At 36.2% G+C, this 20,734-nt stretch overlaps 1 protein-coding gene across 3 annotated transcripts in view; it reads left to right on the top strand.

Annotated features, from left to right (window-relative positions):
* The window catches only part of CADPS2 (calcium dependent secretion activator 2), a 495,748-nt gene that overhangs the window by 367,184 nt on the left and 107,830 nt on the right, over window positions 1-20,734 (top strand). For all 3 annotated transcript variants that reach the window (XM_046669954.1, XM_046669956.1, XM_046669955.1), the window contains 3 exons: window positions 5,778-5,879; window positions 15,070-15,133; window positions 18,328-18,451. In XM_046669954.1, the coding sequence (XP_046525910.1) occupies window positions 5,778-5,879; window positions 15,070-15,133; window positions 18,328-18,451 (290 nt within the window). The remainder of the gene's footprint in view (window positions 1-5,777; window positions 5,880-15,069; window positions 15,134-18,327; window positions 18,452-20,734) is intronic.

Raw genomic sequence — 20,734 nt, 5'->3', positions numbered from 1 at the left:
GCTCATCAATGATCAATTTTTTTTTTTAAGATTTTATTTTTTTCCTTTTTCTCCCCAAAGCCCCCTGGTACATAGTTGTATATTCTTCGTTGTGGGTCCTTCTAGCTGTGGCACGTGGGATGCTGCCTCAACGTGGTCTGATGAGCAGTGCCATGTCCACACCCAGGACCCAAACCAACGAAACACTGGGCCGCCCACAGCAGAGCACGCGAACTCAACCACTCGGCCATGGGGCCAGCCCCCCAAAATTGGTTTTTATTGGTCTTATAGGCCTTTGACATTTTGTATTATATTGGAAAAAAAAGGCTATAAAATGTGTGAATTGTGAACTGGTTAACCAGGGAAAGCGAAGCGACCAGCTTAGTCCATATCTGAATGTTGAAGCAGGTTCTCTCATTGATACCGGCTCTTCTACTCAAATGTCTGCAACCCAGTTTTATACTCCTTTCCTCTTAGATCTTTCTTGAACTGTGATGTTGTCATTCTTTACTTTCATAGAAACTAATTTCTTATCTGAACTACCCCAAAACCCATGGAAGATAAACGAAAATAGATTAGTAATACTGTTTGTCCCTCTTGTTCCTGAGTCGTCTTTTAAAAACATCTTTCCCACTTTAGGATTATGTTGCACTCCTGAGAGAAGGCATTGGTAATCGGGACAAGGTGTCCAATATGTGTAAAGGATTCTGTTTGTTTTAAAACGCCTAATCTGCCAAATCGATGAATAGCACAAATTATAAAATCCCTTAGTTATAGAGGAATTTAATGAAATTAATTTCGATTGGCCTTAATCTGTATAGGAACTGTTTTCTGGATGAATCTGCCTTTCAAAAATGGTTGTGTGTATGTGTGTGAGTGCACACACATGTGATGGTTTCTATGAAAAAAGAATGTGACCCATAGGCAGATGTAAGATCAGGCCATTAAGCTTCGGTGGCAGAAGGTTCTATTGTATAAATTCTGTTTTTTAAGACTCTTTGAAGTATAATTAACATAGACACAACTGCGTTTGGTGTTCAGTTGCTTATTATGTAATACCAGAAGGAAGCTCCAGGTCATAGCTTATTTGACTATATCTGTAATTAAAAGATCTGCATCTATTATTAAACTGTTTTATAATTTGTTCATATCTTAAATTTCTTTCATAGAATACTCTATTTTTATTGAAATCATGTAACTTCAGTAACTACAGGCCCCAGGAAAAATGAAAATATTAAATCTTGACACATGAGAATACCCTTACTTCTCTTTGGAACCACTTAAATATTTATCAGTCGTACAATTAAACCCCAATTAATGTTGAATCAGAAAATTGGTCTTTTATGTTAGAATTTTAAATAACCACATTTTAACATCATTTTTGACATTTTTATCAATTTTTCAATTTATCATTTGACGTTTTTATCAATGTCAAAGGACATTATTCTTTTTTTATTATTTCTAGAAAAAAATTCTAATTTTAAGATTTAAAGCAAATCATTTCCTTAATAAGTAAAATGGCAAGTAAACAATAAAAATTTTCTGCTAAGTGTAAATACATGCTAACTTTTGTTAGAGATATTTTTACCCTGAATACTTAACTATAATTCATGCTTCTGTTTGCTTTTCAAAACATTTCTTATTTTATCTGTGATATGATAAAAACATTCCAAATAATTTATGCAATATTAATACTAATAAGCAATTATACTAATTTTTGTGATATTACTGCTTCATGAATTTTTATAATCTTATATAGCTGATATTTCTATGTTCTATATTTCATCCGTTCATTTCTTTAGCGTTTATGTATTGAACATCAACAATATGCCTGCCACTGTTCTGGGCACTAGAGGTAAGCACAAAGGAGGAAGACAGTAAACAAATAAATATATCCCTGTTGGATGACAGCCATATGTACAATGGCAAGCAATAAAGCATTTTAAAAGAGAAGAGGTCTGGGGGAATGGGAGGTTACACCTTTACGTCACATGGTTAGAAAGATAACCTCAATAATCCTGAGTACTGTCAGTAGAGATACAGAGGAAGTGAGTGAGCAAACTGTGTCTGTGCCTAGGGAAAGAGCTCCCTAGCAGTGGAAACAGCACATGCAAAGACCCTGAGGCAGAGCGTGTTTCCTATGTTTGAGGACTACCTAGGAGGCCAGGGTGTGTGGAGTGGAGGAACTTGCCATGAGGAGGAGAGGAGATCAGAGTGTGAGTGTGGGGAAGGGGAATCATAAGGTCTTCAAGACCATTATAAGTGTGCTGGTGGAAGCAGCCCATGCAAAGGTCCTGAGGCAGAGCATGCTTTCTATGTTCGAGGACTAGCTAGGAGGCTAGCATGGGTGAAATGGAGAGACTTGCCATGAGGAGTAGAGGAGATTAGAGTGTGAGTGTTGAAGAGGGATCACATAAGATCTTGTAGACCATTATAAGGGCTCTGGCTTTTACAAGGAGTGGTACCATTGTTAGGGGTATGACTCATGCTTGAAAAAGGCTCACAATAGTGTGTTGCCAATACTCTGACAAAGACAAGACTGGAGGAGGGAGATCAAGGAGGCTGCAGCCATACCCAGGGGAGGACTGATGGCAGCTGGAACCAGCGGAGCAGCAGTAGAGGTGGTGAGGGGAGTCCAGGGGAGGACTGATGGCAGCTGGAACCAGCGGAGCAGCAGTAGAGGTGGTGAGGGGAGTCAAGTTCTGGGCATGTTTTGAAGGGATAGCTGACAGAAACTCATTTGTAAACTGAGCTTATGAAGCTATTTTAAATCCCTATTACCCTGAGTCTACTAGATGAACGTTCATAAAATGTGACTAGTTTAAGTTTCTCTCGAGGCTTCTGCAAGTCCAGATTTTGTAAATGTATGACAGAGCAAATTTTAGGACTGCCTTTGTTAAGGTCTTTTTTAATTGAATCACTGATTCAATGGTAGGTATTTTAAATTTTATTGATATTTAGGCTCTCTGCCTTATACAAGTAATATAGAAAATGTTTGATGCAAGTAAGTATATCTAAGATAATTCCACCATTATTGCTTCTCAGATATGGTTTCCATTTTTTAATAAGGATTTCTTTTTATTGCTCTTTATTATTTTCTGTGAAAAGATAGGGGAAAGAGAATGAGGCATGGGTGCTAAAAGCCTTGCCTTTGGAATACAAGAGACCTAGGTTGAAGGTCAGGCTCCTGCAGATACCTGCCGTGTGACCTTGGGGAAGCAACTTAGCCTCCCTGAGTCCCTGAGCTTCAGCAACTCCTCTCTCGGAGGCTAGAGAAAGGATTTCTGTGAGCATCCTATGTTGTTATGCATATAAAACAGCTAGCACAGTACCAGGTGCATATTTAGAATTATCTTTGTTTTAATAACTACCATGACAAGGAAGATATTGATGACACAGGAAGTATTTGCATTTATTTGAAAGAATAATTTTAGAAAGAGCTATTACTTTTAGGCTTGACTGCAGCAGAATTGCCAACAATTTAGATATAGAAGGCCACTTCATATACCTAATATTCAGTACATAGTCTTGTCTGTACACTAAAATAAAGACACGTGAATAAGGGCTAGTCCAAAACATTAAATGTTGTAGTTAACCTGTCAGCTGTGTACCTAATATGGTAATGAACTCACTGAAAATGACAGCCCCGCACTGTGTATAACAGTCTTGATCTTAGTGAAGGTTGACAAGTGGCATTCCCCTGACTTACCTTTCTCACTTTTCGTCGCCTGAACCCCTGGCTGCATCCTGTCAGGTAGACGAGGTGCCCCATGAAGTTATTTAACAGGACGGCTCGCTCTGTCACTGTGGATCACAATCTGCTTTGATAGTTGGAGCAAACAGTAAAATTCACTCAGATGTAACCGTGTGGTTGGTATCTGTCAGAGAGCAAAGCCAAAGGGCCATGTCAGTCATCAGAACAATAAAGATGAGTGCTTTGCTCTTTTTCGTCAAGTTTGCATAGGTTTATTTAGTGAAATAACCAACCTGCAACTTTGTGGTGTGAGTTTTTATGCTCTCTCTGTAATAACATAACATAGTTATAAGTTTTGTCTGAATGCCCAAATTACCAACTTAATAATTTATATAGAACTCTCCAGTTGAACTTCTGTGATCGTCGTAAATACTTGTTCGTAGTTTACCATGTGATTTTTGTGCTATCATTGCTTTATGGGAATTGACTCTGAAGTGATATGTGAAAAATTCCATTGTTAAACTATTATAAAACATTGGGGTTAGCTCATAGTTCATTGCTTTGTAGTTTGTAAATTGGACTTTCTCTTCTCCTTCCTAAAAATGTTTGAAAGACCAGTATTTTGCTATTAGTTTTTCTGCAGTTAACATTCAAAACACATTCTGCTAGAATAAATGGGGTTGATGTATTATTCTGCCAAAATTAAATAATTGTGTTTCTCTATTTAGGGAAGAAATATAATTGTAAGTAATGTTTTCAAAGCATAAATTCCAGCAGCATGTGAGATTCCGAAATAAATTATTTACTCTATACTGGAAGAAACTTCTCAGACTTAAATGACATTTTGATATGAATAAAAGGTCTTTGTGTCATTTGATTCAGGTATAACTTTAAAATTAATTGCTTTTATCCTAATTGACTAGTTTACAAGATTCAAAAATATACACACACATATGTATGTATGTATATATATAAAAACAACGAGAGCATCAAATAGAAATCTTGTTGGGAGAGTTACTTTAAGCATTCATTTTTCTTTGTTTTCATAACCCTCATTTCTACCTATTTTATGCATAAATATTAAAAATTAGTAATTTGGAATGATAAATACATGAGTCGATGAGAATTAAAATATAATATTTAGAAAAATAAGCTAATATGGGAAGAGATTATTGGTGTTAATTATCAAATGTGAAAGATTCATTTTGTTGAAATATATAAACAGATTTTGAAATGAATATGAGATTAAAATATCTTTTTCTCTGTGTTAAGGACAGTAATATATAAAATTTATATCTTCAAAATTTTAGTTGATTGCTATACAACCAGATGCTTAGATTGGTACAGAATAAATTCTAAATTCCTGACATTAGATATATTTTGTATTTTCAATCTTAACCTAAGTAAAAGGAGATTTCCGTTCAGTCTTCACAGCTACTTTTAAAAATCGTAATGAAAACTTACATTTATTCCATAGGGATATTTTCTTAAACGCTAAATCTTGATTAAAAAACATAGCTCGTCTGTCTTTTCTGTATATGTTTTAATCGAAATATTTATTTTGCTTTATGTGCTTACATATTTAACCAGAAAAATAAAATAGGGCAGTAAACCACTTCATGTATCCAAAATTTCTATGATTCTTACAGCAATTAAAATTAAATCTCCAATTTCACATTAGCTTAATTTTTATTTGGAAGAGTGAAGCAGTTAAGACATTTTAGCTGGCATTCAGTATATTTTTTTGTAATAGTTCCATTCAGGGGTATTCATTTAATGATCAAATGTTTGGTACCACTATAAAACACTTTTTACTGCCATTCTCAAGGACTAGTCATTGTTTTCTGTAGATCTGGAGAATATTTATTGTAATCTTTTACCTTGAAGGCTGTCTGAAAGAGAATAATTTCTTTCCATTCATTCCAGGTCAAAATACAAAGCAAATGGCTGCAAATGTCTCCAGTAAATTTCTACTGTAGACACAAGCAATATGTATACCTTAATTATTTGGATTTTTCAAGGAAATATGTATATATATGAAGATATTAAATATTTAAAAGTAAAGATTCTGTCAGTATAAATTACTGATTCTGATTTGTTTCAGGCCTGATGGAATTGGAACTGTGTCAGTGGAAGAAAAAGAGAGATTTGAGGAGATAAAAGAAAGACTCTCTTCCCTTTTAGAAAATCAGATAAGCCATTTCAGGTATGTACTCTATCCATTACTGCAAGTATTTGTTTTCTTACTTCACTCAACCTTCCAATCCCCTACAAATGTTTATTTTATTTTTCTGCTACGACTCAAGAACTATCAGTAGCTTCTCCTCCATTGCTTGCCAGGTATGATCCACATTTCTCAATCTGTGGTCTGCTTCTCAGCCTGCCATTCACTTTCCATGACTCATTTAGGTAGGGCCCTTCCCCCTACAGTCTCCATTCCACCCTACCTCTCGCTTCCTTGGGCATTGCTCATCCTTGCGTAGCCTCTTCCCATGAGCTCTGGTGACTATTCCTCCCTCTCTCTGTGTCACCAGACAAGGAGACTCTCAAGTCCCACCTTCACAGTGGAGCCTTTCTCAATTATTCTGGCAAAGGGTGGAAAAGCTGAAGTCCTTTAGGATGTATCGTCTGTGCTCTTGACTAGTCACCACATAGTTATGACATACATTTCGTAAGTAGTTAGTTATTTTATTGACATTCTGTGAGTACAAGGGCCATGGTGCCTAGCACAGTTCCTTGCTCAAAAACATTAACTATTGTTACTAAGAAACATTTGCAGAGTGAAAGATAAACGTCTTGATGATATTCCTTTTTTCCCTGATTATAAATAGTTGAAAACAGAAGTATGCCAATACATCTCCTTTTTCTTTTACTCTTATCACTAGATCCTATAGTGTTGCCATGTCAGTGTATTGTCTGTCATGTTGCAGGTATGTGACATGGAAACATTTCATGTAAACTTGCTGAAAAAATAATGTTGGTTAATATTAACATTCCCCTTAAACAGTGTAAAAACACTTATTTAACCGTTGAAACAGTGTATGGCTGCTCTGGGCCTCAGTTTCCTTATCTGTAATATGAAAAGCTTAGACTCAGTGATTTTTAAATGATGTTAAAGGAAGAAATTCTCAGAGGTTATCCTGTGCATCTGTTCCCCAGCATTAGTGATTTCACCTGGGGCTGGTACCGCCACCTTAAGGTAAGTGAATGAGGGAGAATTTTCATTGTCACAATAACCAGGCATGCGATCAGTCTTTTAGTGCTGGGTTTAGACATGTAATGTGTGGGATGGTCTCACATTGGAGAACTGTTCAACCCAAAAGGTCAGCAGACTCATTTTAGGAAACACTGCTCTGGATAGCATAGCAGAATTCAACTTTTACACAGTTAAGATTGAATTCTCTACTGATTCTTTATTAGTTTGTGAACAAAACGGAGACACGAAGAAGGCTTTTGCATTTGCAGAGAATGTTCCTGCATTTGCCATTGTTAAGAGTGTTGTCTCTTAGTTGTGTAGAAACCCTTAAAATCATTGTATATGTCTTTCAATAAAAATTAATATACTTTTCTCTTTTCTGACCTTTTTAAGATAGAGCTCATCATGCAGTTAAATATCTATATCAGTCTCCATGGTTATTGGTATCAATGCTTTCATCTGCAAATAATAGATGGTACTTGAGACTGGTTTAAGAAATACGTGTATACACTCACTTAACTTCAGGTCTCAGATAGGTTGAACTTTAAGACAGGCTGAATTCAGTAGCCACAGCTCCATTTCTTTGTGATTCTCACTTGGCTATCCTCCTTCATGGGATGGCTTTATCCCTAGATTGGTAGTAAGACCACGGAATCCCTTGGCCTCACATCTATATATTCTAGTCTTCAAAGGAAGTACTAGAGGCCATCTCTTTCTGTGGTTCTCTCTTAGGACTGTTAACAAGTTTCCTTAGAAGATCCTAGCAAACTACCCCTCATATCTCATTTGCCTTAAGTAGGTCATTGGCCCAGTCCTAACCAAACCCAGTGGCCAGGGGAAGCCCACACACTAGATGCCTCAGTCAGTCACTGATGAGCAATGGGATCACTGTGATTGAGTTAGCCTAGTTAGAGCCACCCACCAGGGGAGTTCAGTCCCCTACACTGCTGCCTGGCAACTACACAGGAGGAGGCAGGGAACGGCAGTTGTCCACATCATTTATTGTATTAGTTTCCCGTCTCTTACATTTTGCTTCTCTATTTCTCATATATGCACGTCCTTTTTGAATAATTTCTCTAAAGATTTACTCTAGAATTCTTTTTAGCTTTTATTTCTTTGATATACTGAGGACAAGAACTGAAATGAATTGGTCTAGACATTTTGGGCTGACTTTTATATTCCCTTCTGATGTTTGCAGAGTTTGTATAAATTTTACCACTTTTGTTTTTCCTGAGTCCGCAAAGACTGGATGAGGGAAAATGGGATTAAAATAAAACAGAAGAAATTTTAGTTGTCCATATAGGCAAGTTTAGAAAAATTTTTAAATTATCCATGAGGATTTTCATAAGGATTCTACCAGATGATCTTCCTTAGTCTCTTATGTTGGCTTACTAAATGTTAAATTTACTAATGTTAAAATTTAGAAAGAATGGAAATTATTTATCAACTCATACTAAAGAAGTAACCACAGTACTGTTAATAACTTCTATATAGAAATTTATTTATTTAGGCCCAACCATATTCCAGAAATAAATTTCAAAGTCAGAGATAAAATAATAAGACAAATTAAGTTAAACATAAATGAGGAACTTCTGGTTAAAGATAGATTGAATGCATGGCTGGCTAAGCTTCCTCACAGAACCTAACTAAAACAACAGAACAGTGTTTTTCAGAAGACAGAAACTCACAAGGACAACAAGAGTAAGAAAAAAATGGAAAGAAAAATAAAATAAAAAATGTGGAAGTCAGAGAGATGAATGGTATCTAATTTAGCCACCTAGGGAAAAATGAATCATAAGGTAGCGTTGGGGAAAACAGAGAAGATCGTGAGGCTATACAATCACCAAAACGTTTAGAAACTGCCAGTATTAAGCCCTTCTAGAAATTGAGAGTTAAGGACTATTTGTTGTAAATCTGTGTAAGACACGCTTAGATCCCCAGGTCTCTTTTCCAACTCAGCAGCCAGGCTGCTGCCCCTCCCCTCTCCTGGCAGAGCACTACAGATTTATTCCCTGGAGAGAGTAAAATTAGAGGGTATCTGGATGGATTAGAGGGGGTGGAGGAGGGGAGGAAACATGAGGCACGGTTGGAGTTAGGGATTATATGCGGAAACATGGAGATTAAATCAACATTTCTTCTGAAACCTGAGAACACAGCCTTCTTCTAACTCACATACTTGACTCCCAAAATGTTGGCTGGCAGGCAGGCAGGTTTATACCTTCCAGGCATATTCTAAGTGTCTTCTCCTGGGACTCTGACTAGCCCAAGAGAAAAGACCTAAAGCTGTGGACAGTAAAGACTCCCACTGAAACAGCCCAGACAGCTTCCCCTTTAGAAAAGCCCATAGTCTGCACATACCCAGCTGGCTGCACATAGCTTCCATTCAGTCTTTTAATACCAAACTTTTGAAAATGATCAGACAGCCAAGGCCATCAGACGTTTGAGAAAAGCATTTACTATGGAACACAGAGCCCAAAACAAGTAAAGTAAAAAAAAAAAATGCAACTTGGAAACAAAGATTATATGGGAAGAGGAAAATGGGGTAGGGGTCGTGGGATTTATTACTAATATCTTTAGAGAGGTTTGAGAAGACAGCATCTATAAAACAAAAACAAGATGTTAAAAAACCTCAAGGAACAAATAAGAGCTCTTAGAAATTGTATGCAAATGACATACAAATACATACACGTGATTGAAAGATTAAGTTAATGAAACCTCCCAGAAAGTAGGGGGAGTCATGGGGTAGGAAAATTGGAGTACAAAGATGAGAAAAATTAAGGAGCTGCTTAGGAGTTTCATCATAAATAATAAGAATTCCAGAAACAGTTAAGGCTGAAGGTAAGAAATTATCAATAAAATTATTGAAAAAAATTATCCAGAATTAAAAGGCATAAGTGTTCAGATTGAAAGAGCTCATTGATTACCCAGCACAATGGACTAAAATACCCATCAGGGTACATTTTCACAAATTTGTAGAATGTTAGGGATAAAAGAGAAGATCCTGAAATACAAAGAATCAAGAATCAGAATGGCTTCTGAACATGATTTAGTCTACAAATATTTATTGAGTACCTGCTATGTGTCAGGCGGTGAACAAAATGAAAAAAGATCCTCTGCAGCTTTCATTTTGATGTGAGGAGCAATACTGATATCCAGAAAGCAGTGTATCAGTAACTTCATAATTCTGAGGAAAGATTATTTCCAACTTCGAATTCTCTATCAGCAAAAGTCTTGATTAAGGGCAATGGCAGAATAATGACATTTCCAGATATGCAGGACCTCAGAAGATATGCTTCCCGTATTCCGTTTCTGGGGAATGCAATTTACAAGACTAAGAGAAAACAAAGAGGAGAATTAAGATCCCTGAAACAGGAAATCAACATGAGAGAGGAGGGAATCTTCATAATAGTGGCTAATAGAGACGCCAAGTGACATTGAGCTTAGAGAGCAACCAGTTCTCACTGGAGTAGGTCAGAAAATTCTTCAAGTAGATTCAATTGACAAAACAGAGATATTTTAATATATTAAGAGGAGATTTACCCCTGGAACTGAGTTCGGAGTTGCATTATTTAGACTGTATTAATTATATGAGAGTTTAGAGTTGTATTAGATTAAGTATATAAAAAGAAGAAATTAAAAACAAAGACAAGTATTAATTATAAACAAAATAGTGGCACATTAAAAGTAATCATAGTAAACACTATGTCTCAGCTATCTAGGACATTTACATAATCAATGTAATGTAGGTACTGAATTTAGATCTAACCCCCAAAAATGGTGTAACTGTGTTAGAAGCATAGGAAGGACAGGAATTCTGTTTAGGGTGGGGGAAAGTGGTCTTAAAAAAAAACTACTTATGTCCAAGATGGAGTAACAGGGATGATATTTACCCTTCCACCTGAAATAGTTTTTTTAAGGGCAAGATATGTGGAGAAAATGATTTTTAAGACATTAAACATAAGATAATAACTGTGTTTCCTGAGAGATGGGAAACAAATGAATCAGCCCTTTAATTGACCCTGCTTACTGCCAGGAGTGTTTCCAGGCCATGGCCCAGGGAGGAGGAACCTGGGTGGACCCCAGTGGACATCTTGACTTGAGGAGACAGAACTGGGAGTCCAGAGAGGCAAAGCAGCCAGAGTTCTCATGTCAAAATTCTAAAGAAGAGAGACCTACAGGTATTTGCTGGGAATCCCCCTAGAATCTTCAGCTAAATACTGATCTGTGCCTTGTATGTGAGGAAACTATTCAAAGTTGGGCAAAGAACTATATGAAAGGATTACAGGGGGAAATCCTCAAAGCTAACACAGGGCTAGGAGTAATTCCAGTTTCCACCACCCAGAATGGAAACCTTCTAATTCATGGGCATCAGATATAGTACTTAGAGGGGTTTGTCTCCATAGTGGAAAAAAACTGTTCCTCGAATAAACACTGTCGTGGTTTCTCCTAATGAGGATTAAAAAATCAAGAGTCAAATGGATCAAATCGTTTTCAAGTAATTTACATTCCAGAACAAAGTTCAAGAATGTTTAAAGGAATACAAAATTGTTCAGTCATCAATAAGGTAAAATAACAATGTCTAGCATCCAGTCAAAAATTTCCAGGCATATAAAGAAACAGTAAAATATGACCAGTGAAGAGAATTTTAAAAACCAACCAGAAAGGAAAATGATACCGAAGATAGAATTAGTAAACAGTAGTATTAAAAGAATTAACATTATCACGTGTCATATGTTCAGCCTGCTAAGGGCATCAATGGAAAACCTACAGCTAACATGATACTTAATAGTGAAAGACTGTTTTCTACCTAAGATGAAAAACAAGGCAAGGTTGTCTGCTCAAAAGTCAATGATCGAGGTAACGTGGTATGGAGAGTCCAGAAATACACGGATATGGTCAATTGATTTTCAACAAATGTACAAAGTTTACAAAGTATGCTTTTTTTCAACAAATGGTGCTGAAACAGTTGGATACCCAAATGTAAAATATTAACCTGGATCCATACCTCACACCTGATTCAAAAGCTAACTCAAAATGGATAGGCCTAGTAAACAGAAAATCTCAGTGTCCTTGGACTAAGCAAAGATTCTTAAAACATCAAAATCATAATTCATAAATGGAAAAATGTTCCCTTGAACTTTTCAACTTTTGATCTTCCAAAGACATTGTTGGGGGAATAAAGAGATAAACCTCAGAATAGGAGAAAATATTTGTGCAATACAACCCCACGAAAGACTTCTGTCCAGAATATATAACTCTTAATAAGAAATGAAACAACCCAATAAAAAATTGTTTTGACAGATATTTCAGCAAAGATATATGATGGTGAAAAGATGCTCAAATCATTACTCTTTAGGGAAGTACAAATTAAAACCACGAGGTACTACTACATGTCTATTAGTATAACTAAAATTTTAGAAAATCACACTGAACTAGCAGCCATTGGCATGATTGTGAAACTGGAATTCCGCGTACACTGCTGACAGAAATGTAAAGTGATGCAACCCACTTTGTAAAATAGTTTGCAGGTTTTTAAAAGTTTAAGTGCCTAACGTAGGACCCAGCCATTCCACTCCAGGTATTTTCCCAGGAGAAATGGAGGCATATGTCCACAAAGACTTTTACATGAATGTTCAAGCCAATATTATTCATAATAGCAAAAACATGAAAACAAGCCAGATGACCATCACCAAAGAATGGATAAAAAATGTATCAGAATACTTCCAAGCAATAAAAAGGAGTGAACTGTTGATACATGCAATAGCTTAAATGAATATCAAAATAACTATGTTGAGCGAGAGAAATCAGACCCAAGAAACTACATACTTTATAATTTGTTTACATAAAATTAGGGAAAATACCAACTAATGCAGATGATGGAAAGTAAATCAATGGTTGCCTGGGGTGGGGAAGAAACATTTGGGGGTCATGAATATGTGTATTACGTTGATTGTGGTGATAGTTTCACAGTTCAAAACTTATCAAATTGTGTACTTTAAGTAGGTGCAGTTCGTTTAAATGCCAAAAGAATCAGCTAATAGTTAAGAACATTTGCTAGAGAAATTAATTGGGGAGGGGGTGGAACTGACATAAAGGAATTCTGTTTCTCATTAAAAGCCTCTTAGAAGAAGTTTCCTTTTAGACTATATGCATACGTAACTTTGATTAAAAATAATGTGTTTAAAATGGGTAAGGAAAAGAAACAGCTTAATCATGGGACAAGTCCATGCAGGGTCATTTATCTGTGCAATTAATTTATTGAAGTGGGAATTGGTGATTTCAGTTTATCCAGATTAGGTATTAAACTTGGTTGAATTTTATTTGATAATTGAGTGTTTTCCACTTCACTTTGCTATTATAGAGCCGTCAAAGTGGTAAAAACCCAAAATATTTATCCTGAAAGGCAGAACAAAATGATTCCCTTCTTTTAAAACTTGTTTTGTACAAATTAATTAAGCTTCTGTGTAGTTATTTTCTGTACTTTATTGATTCAGGATTACTTGTAGTCTGTAAATGTGTTGAATTATTTACACATCGTGGGCAGCTAATGCTAATTCAGAACATACCCAGTGGGACCTCAGAGCCCTGAAATGCTAAATGTAATCTGGGGATCAGTAACATTCCATTCATAAAATGTGTCACCCACAGGTTAATGGAAATAAACAATAGGAAAGACAATGGGTGGATTATGCAAATGCACTGAAAAGATTTAAGCAGGAGGAGGGGACTACGAGAACCCAATTTGTGTTTTATTGAAACGTGGATTAAGCTTTATGGTCGACAAAATGATTAAAGCTACTTTGCTAATTTGCTAATTCTCTAAAAAGCGCCACTGCACAGGAAAAACTCTATCAAAATAAATTGGTTGTGGCTTTTTTGGTGTGTGGGGAGAGGGTAAGAGGGTGAACAGAGGCAAGATTAAGCAAAAGAAATTTTTAACAGTAAATGAAATGATAAAGAGTATTCGAAAGAAAAATTTAAGCGACTAGATTAATGACTTATTTGCATTTATCTGAGACTAATGAAAGTTTCGTGAAACTAAAACCCAATCCTAATATAGATTCAATGACTGCTTTGTGAGAAATCAATCTTTTTCTTTAAAATTTGGTCCTATAAAACAAACTTAAAATATAAGGAAACCTGTTCAAATTACAGCATGGAAGAAAATTATTTCCTTGTTAACTACATCTTAGAAAATGTCTGCTAAGCCCCTAAATAATGGCAAAGGACTTGGAAATGAGGAAACTTCCTTTCAAGTTATTAGTTCAAAGATTTCTGAGTCAGAGCAAGGTGGCAGCCTAAGGACAGCCCCAGGGGCTTGCAGCACTGGGTCTTGGGGCGGTGCAGTGGGCAGGGAGGGGGTACTTCGCTGAATATGGTTCCACAAAGCAAGGAGTTCCAGCAGGATGAAGTGGCCCTGATGTCCTGTACTCTTTAAGTGGAAAGTGACCTGAAGAGGGACTCCCTGGTAAAGAGCAATAAACTTGTCAGCACCACGTGACAAGTAACTTCTGAGCAGCCCACTCACTCTCCCCGCCTCTGCCCCTGACTTCAGAACATCCATAACCTGCCGCTCCCCCCCCCCCCCCCCCCCCCCCCCCGCCTCGTTGTCGGTGTGTTTGGATCCCATGGGACTAGAAATACCGCAGATTAACGACTCTGCGGGCAAAAGCGCTGCCGAAGGTTTTTGTGTTTTGTGTGGGGCCGTGGGAATGGTTGACATGAGCATAGACAGGCAATGTCTATAAAGGAGTCTAACTGGACCTTTGTCCTAGAAGTTAGGTCTGTGGTGTACGGTTCCATCTTAAACCGCACATAAATGTACGAGGAAAAGGAGGAAGCCGGTGCATTTTATTGTAGAGCTTGAATAGCAACAAACTTCGAAGGGAAATTATTCGGGACTTTAAGTATCTCTTTACTCATAGGACCCTAGAGGTTCTTTTTCGTTTCCTGTGTTCTTTCTGTCCATGTATCATCAAGACTTTGAACCTTTTTCATCACAGTTGACACATTTACTGTTTAAGATGTTTAAATCGTGGGACTAGGCAAACTTCCGCAGGTAAAATTTCCCCAGAAGGTCGATGCTGTTTTAACCACCTTTCGTTGTTCTCCAGAAATGCCAAGTGATAGAAGAGGGAATTATTTAGCAGTCTTGAATATTAAATGTTTAACTTTTTTATTCCTTCTTTTGTTTTTAAAGATACTGTTTTCCCTTCGGACGACCTGAAGGTGCTCTAAAAGCTACACTTTCATTACTTGAAAGGGTATGTTTGAACATTGCTTTATAAATGGTTTGCGTTCTCAGTTGCTCTGTATTTTAGTTATTCAACTAGGCAGACAGTCTCGTTCCTCACGGTGCCTGTTCCTCTGAGTCCACAGCATTTCAGCAATTTCTCACCTTTTAGTGCTACATTCAAACTCCCTATATGCCTCCTTTTCCTCCCTAAAGCCTTTCTGAAGCCTCCCACTGCCGTCCTGTGCTGAGCTCATGGCATCTTTTTGGTATGCCACGGCTTTGGCATCCATTTTTCCCACCTCTTTCTTTCTGTCATGAAGTAAGTATTCTTCTTTTTTTTTTTCAGGTGAGTATAATCATCTCTGTTTTTCAGATTTCACGTTTGTCCTTTATTATCTCCCCTGACTTATTTGTACTTCTCCCTGTCATATTCCTCATACCTATGAGTTTTTCATTTAATATTCACAAACATATCATTCCTTTCATTCTTAATTCATCTTAGAATTTATTTCAACTTGTGTAACTTTAAATGAATTCATGAATCATGGAAATTCATTTTCCCACCAAAAATAAAGAGCAAACAAGATTTCACATCCATGCTAAAAATCATTTATTAATGAAAGTATATATTCTCCACTCCTGTTTTTGTGGCAGATTAGGTTTGAAAGGGAAGTACCATCTTCATCTGTGTCTATAAAACAATTCATAATCTAGTTGGAATCTAACAGTTAAGTGACATGAACAACAACTATTCCTTATCAGTATTAAAAATATTTTTCACTTAGCCGTTAGATTCCAACTAGATTATGAACCGTTTTATAGACACAGATGAAGATGGTACTTCCCTTTCAAACCTAATCTAATGCAAAAAATGAGAGTGATTTGATTATTTTGGTCCTAACTTATTGACTTCAGGTACTTGTCCATTTTGCTGCCAAATGAATTCCAGGTACTACATTGTTTGTTAGCACGTTTATTAAAATCAAAAAATGGAAGACATTATTCAATCATTTAAAGACTGGAGAGGTGAAGGCAGCTAGAACTGACGACTAAAATGACATCTTTGGATTATAGATTGGTTTCATCCAAATATCCCTGTCTTATCCTTGATTACTGTGCATTCAGTGATAGAAATATTATTGTAGTAATTATCTGTTTTATTAGAATTTTTATAATATTAAGAGCTGCATGTAACCCAGGCTTTTCAAAATATTAATTTCATCCTGTTCATCCAGGTAGCAGGGATAAGATAAAATCCTTAAAGAGAGCTTTACTTTTTGGAAGGACGTCCCATCCTGGGTACCTCGTGCAGCTTCTCTGTTCTGGTTTCCATGGTAGTGCTCCCCTCCCCCCCAGCAGGGAAGAGTTAGTAATAGCAGAGATGCCCTCGTGCCCTGGGCTGACAGGTGGCAGGATGAACAGTGACCTTTATTCCAGTTATAGTCACTAATCATGTCTCTGGCTGAGTTGAGAGAGAAATCATAAAGACCATTTTTTCACTTTCATATCTCTGTACTGACATCTTAGAAAAATAAAATCTACACGTGAATTCTTGATACTTACGATGCCTTGAAAGAACATGATGAGGAGGCGTGAAACAGAGGTTGTGTCTCCCTGTTTGAACTTGCAGCCCTTTCTCTGCACTTTGCCAGAAAGGAGGATTCAGTGCCCCTCGCTCCAAATTAAGTGTCCAGCTCCTGGATAATATGAAATATTGCCTGATTTCCACCCTAGGCTCACCTCTGTAACAGACATATGTATTCTAATTTTAACAGCTATGTTTATTATTTAAAAGTTTGTCACCAAGGGAAAGCCTAATAGTAAAGTTCATGGTTCAGCATGTGGAACAAAATTAATCTTAAATTTAAATTTTGTTAATAATCACATTAGAAATAATAGTGCCTCTTCATGCTTGTATATTTTTTTACTATAAGCAGAAGGACTTTTCTGGCTGCAAAGGGTCTAACGTGCAATACTAATTCAAGTGCCAAATATATGTCAGTGTGTTAAAGATTTTGCTATAAGGGTATGAAGGATAGTTGAATTTGATAAGAAAATTTGTAAGTGATAAAGTTTGCTGTTTTCTAAAGAAACCTTGCCTAACAAAATTAAAAGATGCTGTTAAGGATCACCAGTGCTTGAATGATTGAATAAATTTGAGATTACAAAATCCTAAGTACCAAGGCTGATCGAAAAAGAATGAAATAATAAAGAATGAAATAAATGAAATGGATGTCTTCATGTTCTTTCAATGTTTCTTTGAAGATAAAACACAGAATAGTATGAACGCTTACAGAAGCGTTCTTCTCTATATTAACATTTTGCATATATTTTATAATTTGAATGTAAGCAAACCAAGAAAAACTGCATTAAATATATGGAAAAATAGTTTGATGGTATAATCAAATCTCTTTGTAAGTACTTTTGTCACTAAAAAAGTTTTAAGGAAAATTATCAGTGAGTCACTATAAAAGTGCTTATAAATATATGCACTTTTTTTAATTAAAAAAAAAGCTTTTTATGTTTTCCCCTTGCCGGTAGTAATATTTTTTAAGGAAAAGTCCAAAAACACATTGTAGGAACACAACAGCAAATGCTCTGTTAATTTTTTTTTTTAGTTTCAGAAAGTTTCCATGTATTTTAACATTTGATACTCCATTCATTTCACTAAGACAAAGAAATTTTCTCCTCCCTCAACAGATCCTAATTATGAAAATTTAATTAGTGAGAATAGAGGTCTTGGTGTTTTATAGAGCTCAAGAATGAATCTTATTCTTAACCGAATTTTTGTTATTCCTTTCATATATATTGTTCGAAAGATTTAAAGCTTTTAAATTAGGGATGTGCAAAACAAACTTTGTTTATGACTTATCCCAAGGACTATAATCCTGATCTGAAACAGCTGCTCTAATGGTGTCACGGGTCCCTGGAGGAAAAGTGACAGTCACACTGAATGGTGGCTTGGCCTATGGGAGGTTTTGATATGCACAAATGAGGCTTAGACAGGAGGAGCCAAGACTGGAGGATTACGTTCCCAGTTGTGAAGTGCCGACTCATTACTTCCCTTCAGTGTTACCTAGGACCCCTTCCTAGTAATAGGTCTGGAACAATTTGGTAATTTGTTTTTAGAATTTATTTTATACAGTAAATCTCTCCTCCTCTCCCCTCTCTCTCCCTCTCCCTCCTTCTCTCTCTCTCCCTCCTCTCTCTCTCTCTCTCTAGGTTTTAATGAAAGATATTGCCACTCCCATACCAGCAGAAGAGGTGAAAACAGTGGTCAGAAAATGTCTCGAGAAAGCTGCCTTGATCAATTACACTAGACTCACAGAATATGCCAAAATAGAAGGTCAGTGCAGTGAGCAATTGCCGAAGTGGCGGTGAGAGCCAACAGTGCCTATTCACTGAATTTTCTGTGAGCAGTCCTTTCCTCTCCCGAACAAACCTGTGCCGTGGCAAAGGGAACTGTCTCATTAAAATCTCAGCTGGTGCACTGAAGAGCTTTTTCCTATTCATTGCTTTAATATGCCTCCTGGGACTCTGCTTGAATGAAAGACCCAGGATTCATGCTTAAGTTGTCCTTTGTTCTTACTTTGAGTTTTCAAGAAACCAAAAGGTGTTTTCATGGGTTGTATTTTTTGACATTACTGTAAGTATGTCTAACGTTTAAACTTTGGGCAGTGTGTTCTTTCCCGATCAGTACAGTATAATACTGCATAATTTTATTTTCTGTTCTACAGCGTCACTCAGAGAAGGAGGAAACTTGTTGATTAGTGTAAGGGCTGAAATAAACTGATAGAGTTCCCTGCAACTTTTAATTGCTTGCAATATATTGATACATTTGAAAGATGAGATCTCTTGAGAGGACTGTGCATTTTTTTTCTCTTCAGGTTTTATTCATTAAGGATACTGAGATTTAAGATTTTTAGAAATAAGCAGATTGAAATTTGGGGCAAAGTCACAATATCAGTGTTTATTCAGTCCTTTGATATAATTAAAAGTAATAGAAAGGGCCTCAAATTCTTCTGATTATCATAAAACTGGCTTGTGTAGTATATGTAGCATTAACTTAGGGAGGTAAAAAGTTTGCAATGTTAAATACTTATATCTAAAAATAAAAGTAAATCATTCTTTAGGAAAATTTTAGTAACTTAATATAAAATTGTACTTAATTATAAATGTATTAGTTAATATTAAGATAGTTTCATCAAAATTCGAACAATGAAAAAGATTGATTATAATTGGCTATGTTATGTTCTTTTTTTCTCTCCAAATCTGATCAAGCTTTCTAACAAGCATGCGATAACCAACCTCCTGAGTGATTAACAAAAAAGCCATCCCATCACTATGGCAACCAATATTATATCATGAGAGTAACAACATGAAACCTCCTTAGTTACCAGTTTAACATCATTAATTATGGTATCATGTTGTGTTAAAGCAAAAGCAATGAATATTAGATCATTTGAAGAAAGTGGAAGATAGATTGGCATTCATATTTTGAATACTCATTCAAATAATTTTCATGTTTTGGGAATATTGGGTGTTGTGAACACAGATTGGAAGACTTGATATAAAAATAGGCATGTTGAAACCTTTCAAATCTGGCAAAGAGAAAAAAGTTTGTGGACAACCTAAATAAACACAGTGTTGTTTTATTCAAATGTCATGCACCCTATCCAAAAAGTCTATGAGAATCCTTTTGTTCTTAACTATTTTAGTTAATATTTTTTACCATTACCTCGTCCAAGAATACTGAAAAGATATGCAGTATGTTTCTTTGTTTATCTCTGTTTTTTCTAGTCATAGAGACCTTTTTAATATGTACACATGAAGAACCTTCTTTTATTTTATGCAGCCTTGGACTTCTTTCATTAACCAGCTAGACAAACATGTTAACATTGCTGATCAGAAAGATGTAGCTATTTTTCTGGATCACACATAAAAACAAGTCTGTGTTAGAGAAAGCCTATAATAGGACCAAATGGACACTGAGCTAGGAACTCTCCCACCTCTTCCCTTTCTGGAGTCACCCTTCTCTTATCTGCAGTCTAGTGTGAGAACATTCTAGAAAACGGATCCTAGAAATCTAGTCAGGTAGGAGTATTGAGCAGTCCCCTTTAGGAAAAACAAAATGCATGCTTATCAGATGAGAAAAATTATGTTTTTCATTATCTCCCCTCCCCCTTTTTTGTATCTTAAAAAATGAAGTGCTTTTGTTTTGTGCTCAGGATCAGACCAAGAACAAAATCAAATTTAAGTTAGAAATAGGAAATGGGCTACTTTTCTTTGCTTGGTTGGCCTTTTACATTATGTGAGCAGTGTGGGTAGAGTTTGCTTTTCTCTTAAATTCTCTTTTCTTATGTTTTAGGCCCCGCAGAAAAGGAAACAGGTAATTCATGTCTGTGCATGCCGTGCAGTTATTTCTAACGTAGTGGTGGTGTGTTGTGACGTTGATAAATAGCCCTCTGCTTTTTGGAGCTCCTGTTAGATCACTTTGACTAAGATACTGAAAATACTTTGACTTTGTTGGAACTATTGCTAATGCTCTGTAGGGAAAATATAGGCCTTTTATCTTTATAAAGGTTCAGCAATATCTTTTTATATGAATTCAAAATACCAGAGGCTGTAT

The sequence above is a fragment of the Equus quagga genome, chromosome 8 (genome assembly GCF_021613505.1).
Source record: "Equus quagga isolate Etosha38 chromosome 8, UCLA_HA_Equagga_1.0, whole genome shotgun sequence".
Classification (NCBI taxonomy): domain Eukaryota; kingdom Metazoa; phylum Chordata; class Mammalia; order Perissodactyla; family Equidae; genus Equus; species Equus quagga.
The sequence above is the reverse complement of the archived record's forward strand: the minus strand, read 5'-3'. Positions and strand labels throughout refer to the sequence as shown.